Source organism: Oryctolagus cuniculus, chromosome X (genome assembly GCF_051225735.1).
Source record: "Oryctolagus cuniculus isolate XC-2025 breed Fujian yellow rabbit chromosome X, ASM5122573v1, whole genome shotgun sequence".
Lineage (NCBI taxonomy): Eukaryota > Metazoa > Chordata > Mammalia > Lagomorpha > Leporidae > Oryctolagus > Oryctolagus cuniculus.
Window position 1 is genome coordinate 100,602,941 of NC_142888.1, and position 12,048 is coordinate 100,614,988.

Consider the following 12,048-nt stretch of genomic DNA (forward strand, 5'->3'; position numbering starts at 1 on the left):
TTTTTTCTCACTGCTGGAGAAAGGGGCTAGGGAGAGGAGTCTGTAGCCCAACACACTGTGCAGCAGAGACCCAGGCTGGACTGGATGACTTCCTAGATTCTTTTGCCCCCTTAAAGCAGAGACAGGAAGAAGAGTTAGGGAGAACGGATAACCTCTGGGGTCATCAGAGGCTTGCTACCTAGAGAGACAACACCGAGGGAACAAGGCAGCTAGGGCCAGTTTCATCCCACGTTAACTTTCAATCCCCACCGCCATCCCAGCTCCTTCCCACACCCCTTTCCTCCTTGGTCCTTGGGACTAAGTGTCCTTTTCATTAACCTTTTAGTTACCACCTCCACGCACGTACTTTTCTTCTATGCGCTCCAAAGCAGTCAGCCCCACTCTGCCCAACATTGCCTCCCTCAACCCCCACCCCCCGCAAGCCCGCCTCAGCTCTCGGGTGAGAGGAGGGGCACATCTCCCGGAGCTGCGGGGATGCGGATGGGGGTTGTTCACTCGCCCTCGGATCTCTGCTGTAAAACTGAGCGGCACAGACCGGGCATGCGCAGCATCTCCGGGCGCATTGTGATGGGAACTGCTTCTCCGAGTCTCTACAAAGACTCCCGAGTAACCACTAACCGCCCCCCTAAGACCCCCCTTCTTTAAGATAGACACGCAAAACGCAGAGGCAATGCAGCTTTTTCTAAAGGGAAGGTTTGCCAGTTACGGTTTGAAAGCCTGATCCACGTGAGGACTGGTGTGTTTCTATTGATCCCATCTCTTGTGTTGACAAACGCCAGCGCCTATGCTTTGCAGTCCGGGGCTGCAGTTTGCAGTGGAGCTAAGCGGTGTGCGGCTTTAATTCCACGTCAGATCAACTTTGATCAATATCCCCCTACCGGCCCAATTGGAAGAGCCCAATTCACGGGCGCTGAGCCTTTTCACTCTTACCTTCTTCACCCCCTCTTTAGACCCTCCATCTTTTAGGAGGGGGGAGTTTAAGGCTTTCTTTATAATTTCTTTCTTATTTGTTTCTCTATTTTTGTTTATCACTGTTTTGTTTGTTTTGTTTTTGGGATTTAGGTTTTTATTCTCTCGCTTGCTCGCTCGCTCTCACTGTGATAGGGAGAGAAATCGCTTTGGCGAACCCAGCTTGCAGCCAATGAACCCGCCTTCCAGATTGGTGTGAAGACAGAAGTGAAGTGGGGGGCGGGGAGGGGGGTGTGAGAGATCCTGGGAGCGAGAGGGAGAGAGAGGGAGCGAGAGAGGAAGAGAGAAGAGAGAGAGGGGAAGAGAGGGAGAGAGAGAGAGAGAAGAGGAGGAGGCGGCGGAGGAGGAGGAGGACTAGTGTGGGGTGGAAAGGAAGAGTGAGCGAGAGCAAGTTGAGGGGAGGGGGTGTAAGAGTCAGCGAATTCTTTTTCTTTTTCTATTATTATTTTGACGACTCCCGAGTTGCGCCCATGCTCTCGTCAGCTTCGTTTTAGGCATAGCATGGCCAGGCAGAAGAAAATGGGGCAAAGCATGCTCCGGGCTGTCTTCTTTTTGGTCCTGGGGCTTTTGGGTCGCTCTCACGGAGGATTCCCCAACACCATCAGCATAGGTAAGCGCTAGGGAGCCGGCCAGTCGGCCCAAGAGCTCCTTCCCCCGAGACCACTGCCCTGGCGGGGCTACCGCGGCTGCTGATCCTTATCCTGCATGGCCTGGGGACAGTGACTGGGGACAGTGACCAGGAAGAGATCGCGGGGATCTGAGTCCCCAGTGAACTGGCCGGTGTAGGAAGCATCGGGGACGAGGGAAGGGTCTCCTGGGGCCGGTGGGGTGGACTGCCGGGTTTTCTGAGCTAAGAAGAGCCAGGGACTTGAGCAGGAACCTTGAATGCAGCAAGGGGGCAAAGAGTCGCGGCTTTTTCCGCTCGCCGCTCTGCACTTTACCACGGTCTGTGTGCAGCCCCTGGAAGTTGTCCCAGGGCGATGCTGCCTGTCTGGATGCTCCAGGGCGCGTAACCCCGGGCCGGGGGCTCTGCGTCCCGCGTCTCTGGCTCTCGGGAGACGGGCTAGCGCTGGGGGAAGTGGAGCCCACGCTGGATCCCCTAGACCTGAGCAGCAGCCGGGGTCTGGGTGATTGGGGCGGGAGGAGGGGGTGAGACAAGGAGCTGAGCAGGAGAGTGGCGAAGTCATGCAGACCATGAATTCATGAATTGCCGCTGTGTCTGGTCTGGAGCCCGGCTCCTGGGCACTGGGAGGGAGTTCTTTCAGCTTCTGTCTGTATTTACAAGTCAAGAAGTTAGAATTGTTGCCATTAGGGAACCAGCCCCTGTACTGGAGCGGGGGAAGGTGGCTGTGAGGAACGGGATGGGGAAACAAGGGGAATGAAATTGTTTTTCTTCCCAGCCTTTCTCTTTACCCCGGGAAAAGATGAACCAGCTGTGCGGATAGGCGCGGGGCGGGGGGTGGAGGAGTGGGGGTGGGGGGTAAGAAAGCTGTTGCCTAAGAAAGAACCAAATCCCACTCTGAGTCCCATCGTCCTACCCCAAAGCAGCCCTCCTCGTCCCTTTCTCCCTTCTCTCTAGCCTCTTCTCTTCCGTGGAGAGAAACAAGGTTTCTCTTGGCCGAAATCTGACTTCCCAAGTCTTGAAAAATACACAGGTTGAAAATCAGTCCTCAGTCATGCAAGCCGGTATCACAGAGAGGTATCAGTAATCGCTAGTATCCTCGGCTTTCTAACTAGTCCAGGGGTAGGGGACACAAACCAAATTTCGGTTCCCTTTGCTTCTAGGTGGACTTTTCATGAGAAACACGGTGCAGGAGCACAGCGCTTTCCGCTTTGCCGTGCAGTTATACAACACCAACCAGAACACCACTGAGAAGCCCTTCCATTTGAATTACCACGTAGATCACTTGGATTCCTCCAATAGTTTTTCTGTGACTAATGCTTGTAAGTAAGATCTGCTTTTCCTCCCTTTGGGACCTTGAGGATCTCGTTTGCATTTTGCTTGGGGTCCGCGTGTGTGCTGGGAATGATTGCCTCAACAGAGCATTTTGGGGGCTCTAGTCAATCCTGGTTTCAGGCTGCATAAATCAACTCAGGAGGATCCTGCTGGGAGGCTTTAGGCAGTGGGCAAAACTCAAGGCACTGGGCGAAAGTCGTTTGTAAATAATGTCTGATGCAAAAGTTTCATTTTTCTCCCTGCAAAGCTGACATTCCTTCCCCCATGCCATATTTTGCTGAAGGAAAAAAAAAAGAAAGAAAAAAATAGCATGGTAGGTTGGGGAGATTTCTTCACACAGGATTTTAAAAAGCAACAGCAGCAGCTTCTTGATTGAGTCAATTCAGGATCTACATTACTTGACTGTTAAAGCTAGTGCCTGACTGTAGCCATGAGCTGAATTTGACACATGCCTAATATATAGGAACAAAATATGAGAAAGTCTGCAAATAAATGACCTTGAGGGACAGATCAGGCCGATTCCCTGGCCTCTTTCTGTCCTAGAATATCACCTTTCTTACCCAGCGAGTTCTGATAGGAACTGATAAGACCACAAACTGATTGCAAGTGATGAATGCCTGCCAAACTGAGGGGAAGGGAGATGACAGTGCTCAGGTGAATATTTCAAAAGCTAGTTCTGCCTCCTCCTAGTATGGTTCACTCCCCTGATTGTTAAGGACAACATCGTTGTTCTTAATTTAGTACAAGAGGTCAGGGGTGGTGGGAGAAGACAGGCTGGAAGCAGGAAAATGGAATATAAAAAAGGAAGAATTTCAGCAGCCCCAAAGCCATTTCTGAAACCCATAATTGTGCTCCATGATTGTTTCTCTGCAAAGCGGACATTTCGAGAAGTAAAATCAAAGGAACTCAACTGGCTAATAGCCTGTTGGGCCCAAGGTTTTAGTTGGTTTGAATGCTTTATGAGAAAGAATTCTTCATTGAAGCTTATTTCACCAAAAGTTTTCCCAACAGTGAAGCTGATGATGACATAAAATATGTTTTGCTCTTGTGGCTGGTGCAGTTTGGAATGTTTGTCCTTTTTTTTTCATTTTTCTTTCAAGAGAGGAATGATATTTATGTTTGATTGGGGGTAACTTTAGAGTGATTTTCTTCAATTCCTTCTGCCTCAAAGGATATGCGATTTCCAAAACACTATTGAAAATGTCCCCAGGGCGTAGATTCCTTAGATTTGAAGACTTGGGCCAAAGGGATGGGAGTGAAGTGCTTTGCAAGAAATGTGACAGTTATCAGCTTTAAGAAAATTTTAGCTGAAGTTACAGATCCTTATATGAACATGTTCTGAGATACTCTGTGTATTTGACATTCTTTGGCTTTCCGACATTGACAAAAATAGGAATTTATTAATTCCAGCTAAGTGTGAAAGTTATAAAATGTCTGTCTATACTTTGCATCTTATTTCAATAATCCTAGCCTGTCTCCACAGCATTTACAACACACATCTGACTCTTAATCCTGCAGCACTGTGATCTCATCAAGAGGCTGAGTCTCAAATTCAGCTTCCTAAATATCAATTAGAACAGATTTAAAGCCAAATACATGAAACTACTAGGGTTTATTGACATTAATAATGAATAATATTTATTTCAACTTACTTCACTATCCCTCCACTGATGAGGACGTTGATAAGAAAGACATTAACTTCTCAGGAATGATTGATTTCCCAAGTTTCTGGTCCTATTCTTATGGTCAAGCCAGAATGACACCTGTCAGCTCAGGGCCATCAGAACCCTACTCAAGGAGCAGACAAGAAACAGTCCTTGCCACATTAAAATCCAAGGTTTGGGAACAGGCAATAAGTCACTCATATTGGGGTTGAGTTACCTTAATGCCTTACCTCTCACAGCAATAAAGAAACCACCATGCAAAGGAAAAGAAGTTGATCAAATTCTTTTACCTTAAATCCATAGCACTTACATTTTAAAAGGTGGGTTATGCCTAGGGGCTTGAGTGTGGGAGCAGGCATGTGGCTCTTTGAGCAACAAGAAAAACACAAAAAGATGACTTTGCCCTTTGTCATGCCAAATGTACACATATGCATACACAGACACACACAAAGAAATATCTAGAAACCAGCGATTTGTACCTAGCTGCCTGTTGCACTCTTGGACTTCACAGCTCAAAAGACAGAGGAGAAAAGCTGTCATCTTCTCTGGTTCCAGAGACAGTCATCTCTGAATGTCACAATCACTGAATGCGGGGCCAGATCTCAAGGCTATCTCCCAGCAGCTGCTTAGTATGAGTAAGGAAAATAATCCAACCATAGTTTCTGAATGCAGAAACCAAATATTTCAAGGGCCAGGGAAGCCTTGTAAGTGTATCTCATTTCTCCCACTGGCCTAAATTGTTCTTTTTTGCTGATGGTTCGTGGATGGGGGAGGGGTGTGATTGGAGATGGAATATTTCAGAAGTCAGCAAAAAATTCTACTTCATCACTGTAGCCTACCCGGTGAACCCAGGTTCCATTCCTCCAAGTGACTACCCTGATGGTGCAAAGAAAAAACTCCTGCGCTCTCTGGCCTGGCCCTCTTGAAAGCCCAGAGAGAATTCAGGAAAACCCCAGATGAGTCCAAAGCTAATCACCCACCCCCTCCTTCCTGAGCAGTATGGAATGGGCTGGCACAAATTAAAGAAACTTTCCCTGGTTGCCATGCAGAATTCCTAGTTCCAGCTTCCTCTAGCACCAGAATGGATCTCTTCTCATTATATTTCTTACAGCCTCAATGCTGAGGCAGGCACACACTTTCTAGGGTATGGGTATGCAGGTAAATAGAATCATAAATAAACAAAAGGTAGCAGCACCTTCTGTGTGTGCTCTCTGCTCTCCCTCCATACTGTCTCCTCGCCCCCACCCGCCCACCCACGCATAATGTATTCAGAAGATCTCCTTGCAGACAATCTCAGGCATCAGTTATTTAAAGACTCTTCTTCACCAGCAACCTTTTTTTTTTTTTTTTTGGCATAACCCCCAAGAGGTTTGCTTAAGACAGACTCCAACTTCATTCTGTGCCTTAAGAGGCCAATAAAAGCCTCCCTGGCTTTGAAAGGTGGTTCACTTGGGATCTAAGCTCAGAGGTGAATTGAAGTTTATCGAGGAGACTCATCTGATTTGGAGCACATGTTCCCATTTCATAGGGATTAATAGAGTTTGCTGCCTTACTTTTCAATTTAGCTAGATAACCCCAGAAAGAAGAACAGCGTGAATATTCTGGCTTCAGGATACTTGCATACACACACAGACTCACACACACACATACACACACACATACACACACAAGCACTCATATACCCACAATCAGTTTATATGAAGAGATGTCCACACATGTTGTTGAATGATGTGTCTGTTCTTCAAAAAACAGATCTGATCATCCCAAGGCTTTGTGGGGGGTGTGTGTGTGTGCGTGTGTGTACACCAAGGGACTGCGAGTCCCCTTTTGTGGCTTTGCTGTCCTGGTTCCTCAGGAAATGTTGCCGATTCCCTTGAAGTCCCCTCCTGTGTCTTGCTGCTGTGCACTTGTAGTGCACTCCACACTACACCGCCCCAGCCTCTGCAGTGTCAGCTCATTAGCACACAGATCTCATATTCCCTCTCCGCACTGTCATTGCAAAAATTGCTGTTGTACACCTTTACAGCCAACAAATGTGCTCGTGGATTACGCACTGTTTGCAGGAAGCAGGGAAAAGGCAAACGTAACCTTAAAGGTTATTCACCACGGAATTGTGCTCTAAACGTTGGTTTAAATAAAAAGCTGTTGATGGAGGTGCAATGGTGATGGTGAGACTGAGTGGGACTTAGGAGCGAAGGCTCTAATGGAGCCCCAGGCAAAATCCCTTTTGCTATTTAGACCTAACCCATCAACTGCACATTTTTCTTACATTAATTTTTTCAAGTCATTTGAAATATACCTGCTAACTGAGAACATGCTCCTTTTATAACTAAGAGCATTTTGTTACCAAGTGTACTTAGCCGAGACAGGTTTCGGTCTCTTGCCTACAGAGAGTCACAATCTAATTATCTAATTATTCTAATTGGCAGGATCCATTTAACCATTTAGGTCCACTTGGGAAGAAAATGCCTCCCTTGATCCCATTCTCTGCCTGTTGGTGGGTTTGCTTTGTTTTGGTTTTCTTTTGGTGTTTGCCCCTTCCATGTAAGCTTTGGATCCAGGGTGAAGACCCCAGGGGATCACAGCTCCTGCCTTGGAACAGATCTTCACATATTAAACCCGTGTGTGCTCTGGCTCCACCTCCCACCCTCACTCCCCCCATCTTTGCGCATTTGCTGTTCTCCCTCTCTCCTCTGTCTGCTGGCCAGTCTTCAGTGAGCTCACTGGCTTAGCTCACTTCTCAGTCCCTCTGGCTAGCTGGCTGTCTTAGCCTACTGAAGCACAAAGAAGTCGCCTCAGTGGTGCCAAAGATTTAAATCACCTTCTCACAAGGTTTACTGTGGTTTTTTTTATTCATTTTTATAGGGGGAGGAGGGAGGAAGGTGATGCTGTTCATTTGGGCCATAAAAATAGATGGCAATCAGCAGGCTGTAAAGGTGAGCTTCCTGCAAAGTGTAATACTTCCCCTAGAAGGTAGCTTACTATTGGTCTACTACTTGGGAGGATGGAGCCATAACGGGGGCGAGGGGGGGGGTTGGTTGGAAGGGTTGTGAGGAAGGAGTGAAGATAATTATTTTGTTATCTATCTGTGCTTACTGCAAAATGGGCCATCCTTTTTCTTCCTCTCTGCAATTGCAACTTTTTTCCCTAGAATAAAAGTAGTTTTCCACATCCCCTTACTTCTGCCTCTACAGAGGTTGTTTCCTTAATTTTTCATTTGCCTCCCTAGTCCCGAAGATTGAACGAGAGTAGTGAAAGTTGGTTGAGATTTTTATTTTGTGTTTCTGGCTCTGGATATATTTTTAAATTTCATTGTTATGTGTAGTCAGAGGTGATTGGCTGGTTTCATTTTAACAAATTGAAAAATAAATGAAGCTAAAAAATATAAATAAATAAATAAAGCTGCTGAGGCATTGTTATTTGTCTTCCTTGGTAGACAAGAGATTTGTCATTTTTATACAGTTGGTTTAAGGATTAAAATATGCCATGCTTTTTAAGAGGGGGTCAGAATTTCAAGAGGTAAAATTCATAACTTTGGAGAATGAGTAAAACATACTTATCCAGATTATTTACATTTGAGCTTCTTAGATTGAGACTGTAAATATATTTGAAGGACCTTTCATAAAACTTCCTATCTTCTAAGATCAAGAAAAACATCTCTATACTCTATCTGCTTCCTAAAACAATCAAGTTTTGACTTTATTCATTTGGCTTTGAGACTTTGGGTATAATTAGATGAATTGTCCACTGGAGGGTGCAATTAAATGTCCAGGTAGGGGTTATGAGTATCCTTCAGCAGGAATGTGGGAGTTGCAAAGACACAAAAGGAACTCCCTCCTGCTGAGGAGGTGCTCTGGAAATGTCTGGGCTCCAGACACAGAGCTACAAATAGCTTCAGCCTGTGGGTGGGATGAGGCCTGGGCTACAGCATCAGCTCCAGAAAGGGGCCAGCCCTTAGTAAAAGGTTAACATGGACAGAATGTGTCTTTCTCATATTTCTCCCTCTTATTGCCATTATGTTCTCCTGCTGTGTCCATCTTATTCCCTTTTGCTGGTCTCCAACTGCCTACTCACTAACTGACCCCTGGCCCTTGTATCCTATGCACACTAAACTTACCAAGGAACTTTCTCTGCCCTGAACTTTTCCAAATATAAATTTTCTTTTCCACCAAACACCGCTGTTTTTGGTCCACCCTCCTCAGGGCCTGAACTATACTTTGGAAGTGGCAGCTTTTTATTCAGTACAGGAATATAGCTGAAAGTGGAAGATAAAAAGTGAATATACCTAACTGGGGAACATTTGCTTTAAAAGAGACTATGAGAACCATAGTGCCTCAAACTCAAGGAAAGATAGTTAAATGAGGATATTTCTAGATTTGAGGTTCAAAGTGACTGTTCACTCTAACCCAAGCAAATGGTAACTGGCTTTGGTTGTGGAAGAGCATCACAGGCCACAATCAAAAGGTAGCTGCATAAACTGTTGAAATCTTTACTTAGTATATACTTACTTAGGTGATCTTCTGTATATAAAGATAATTAAAAATGAATCTTAATGAAGAATGGGATGGGAGAGGGAGTAGGAGATGGGATGGTTTGAGGTGGGAGGGTGGTTATGGGGGAAAAAACCGCTATAATCCAAAAGTTGTACTTTTGAAATTTATATTTATTAAATAAAAGGTTTTTTTTAAAAAAAGGAAAAAAGGTAGCTGCATATAGATAGAAGGCTGAGTGTAAGTATACCCAAGGCAAAGGTAGATTCAATTTCTCTGAGTTGAATCTAAAAGCTTTTGGAGTGATTTGGGAAGCGAGCTAAGTTCATAGGGATCCATTTTCTTAAAAAGATTGTTATGGAGTCTGGAACTGCCTCTGTGGGCACTCGCAGGAGGTGCACTGGCACAGAAGGAAGGTCACAGGAGAGGAGACGGGTGGTGGGGAAGCTGAAAATCAGGCTGAAAGTTTCCTTTTCCTGAGATAGCATGAGGAATGCCATGTTTATGGGGCAACAGGACTCTCATGGTCAATAAGTGGTAGCTCTGGAGGCGCTCGGAAGGCTAGCTGAGCCATATCTCCTCCTCTTCCTCCACCCCTCCCTTGCCTTGTTTCAAGCATACTTTTGGCCTCCCTCCCAATGGTAATAACCAGTAAACTGTCTTCTGGACTTCCATGAGGGTACTGGTCACAGAAGTAAGTGTTTATTTCCTTCTGTCTTGATCTCCCTGCTCTTCAGTTAACAACTGTCAGTGGCTCCATAAGCAATGATCTTCAACATGACCATCTTTATTTGGAAGAGATACAGGAGCAAAGATACAAATGAGGAGAAGAAACACAGCTCGTAATGATCCCTCGACCCTATGGGACACAATTCAGTGTATAGCATTTTTCAACCTTCCACCTGTACACCAATCACCTGGGGATCTTGCTCAAATGAAGATCCTGATTCACTAGGTCTGCAGTGGGGCTCAAGAATTTGCATTTCTCAAAAGTTCCCAAGTGATGCCAATGCTGCTGATTCTTGAACCACGCTTTGGAGGAAGAGTCCAGAGTAAGGAGGCTGTGATCACCAAAGAAAAATCTCTTCCAAATAAGATCTTCCCACATTTGTAGCTTCTTCCAAAGAAAGTTCTGTACCAGACATATTTGGTTCATTCTGACTCAAGAATGTATCATATTCCCAACAACTGTGGCCATTTCAACCACATGTAGGTGGCAAGAATAGATGTCTGATGAGAGCACTTACTTATAATTGCGTTTTAAAGGGATATGGAGTGGGAACTGGAAGGCAAGCTGACAGTGGAGGTAGCTCATGACCTAGGGTGAGAGTTTTCTGGATTTTTGCCACACTGCAAAGTACCCCTTTTTGAAACAACTTGCTCAAGAGAGCTACTGTTGGTATGCAGTTCCAACTTCCTTTCCACTTAGCTTCCTGCGTCCCTTAAGGTGTGCAGGAAGAAGGCATATAACACCTGCTCCTCAGCTGTCTGACTTCCCTTAAACAGGGTTAAGAACAAGAAGTGCAACTCAACTCAAATACTATCTACTTACCTAAGAGCCTAAAAAGTTTACCATTTTGAAGGTCTGTTCCAGATACTCACTGACAGGAGAAAAGGAAATAATGTTGCTTTCTAACATATCTGAACCAAGACTGCTCCCAGGAAGTCATTAAAAGCTTACCTAGTGTCATTTGAGGAATGCAAAACAGTACCTGATTCCCTCAAAATACTAACTCCCAACAGTCTGACATTAGTTTAAAATGCTACAAATGCATTTATTTGTGTTACTGCACTGCTACAATGGAAGTGTACTATCTATCTGGAAGGGAATGAGTTGAGCCCTTTTCAGCAATTAATATTTCAACCAGAATTCTTTGTTCAGATTACAACCCATTATTTTGCAGGATACTCAAGGGGCCTTTCCAGGACAGGTAAGTGACCCTGCCCAAAGAGGTGGGCCAATAAATTGGTGATGGGAATTTAGGGGGCACTTGGAAACCCTTAAGGATGAAGAAGAGTCCTCAAAGTACACTTCACCTATTTTCCAACATTTTACTTTCTCCAGGGATAAGTTCTAGACTTGGATTAACTATGATTTTAGTTGCCTTTGACTATTTTATTTGCCTTTGCTCCATCAAGTCACACCCTTCTGATGGTAGTGCACATGCCACCTATTCTGTGCATAGTTGTTTGCTGCAATAGATGGACTCAGCCTCTGTATTCTCCAGTTACAGTGCAAAACTTTCAGAAGTAAAGTTAGTTTGTGATGGAGGGGCAGTATGGAGGCAGGCATAATGGTAGTCAGGATTCTTTAAGCTTTTAAACATTGTTGGGATGAAAAATAGTCCCCTCTCAATTATCCATGATTAACTGGTCTACCTTGCCAATTACTCATTGCAGCCAGGGTCCAGGGCCCTCATCTTTGCAGCTGCCCAGAAGGAAGCCAGGCCAACAGCAATAGATGAGACAGAAAGGTATCAGGACCCAGGCCACAGAGGAGTAAATGCATGGATATGCATATGCATCAATTTATGGGTAAATACCCTTGTAAATTTAAGGTACTAAGGGCACTAACATCCACAAGCAACCAGAATCTGTTACAGATTCTCAAATATCCATATATTTCATTGTAATTTCCAAAGCTACTTGTTGATTAGTTCAAAAGAGTATTTCTTGATTTGGGCCATCTATATCAGAATCACCAGTAATGCCTGTTAAATATGAATTCATAGGTCATACCCCAGATGTATTGAATCAGGACATATAAGAATAGGCCTTTTTTTGCAAACTCTATGGAGGATATTAATGCATACTCAATTTGGGAATCACAAGTTTATTGCAGGCTCAATTTGGGAATCACTAGTTTAATGAGCCCTAGTACTGCAAACAGAGATATACAGATACAAACTGAATATTTATTGGGCACCTACAAGCACCAGGTATTGTGCCAGGAGTTTTTTGCATGTTA

At 44.9% G+C, this 12,048-nt stretch overlaps 1 protein-coding gene across 4 annotated transcripts in view; it reads left to right on the plus strand.

Annotated features, from left to right (window-relative positions):
* The first annotated feature begins 1,208 nt into the window (after positions 1 to 1,208).
* Positions 1,209 to 12,048, plus strand: part of GRIA3 (glutamate ionotropic receptor AMPA type subunit 3) — a 318,320-nt gene continuing 307,480 nt past the window's right edge. For 3 of the 4 annotated variants that reach the window (XR_011385359.2, XM_002720270.6, XM_017349859.4), the window contains exons 1-2: positions 1,229 to 1,579; positions 2,755 to 2,913. Coding sequence is in view for 3 of the 4 variants with exons in the window: in XM_002720270.6 (XP_002720316.1) it covers positions 1,471 to 1,579; positions 2,755 to 2,913 (268 nt within the window). In the remaining variant the exon portion in view is untranslated. Of the gene's footprint in view, positions 1,580 to 2,754; positions 2,914 to 12,048 lie in introns of all 4 variants that reach the window. The other variant, XM_008273165.5, reaches the window with a different exon arrangement.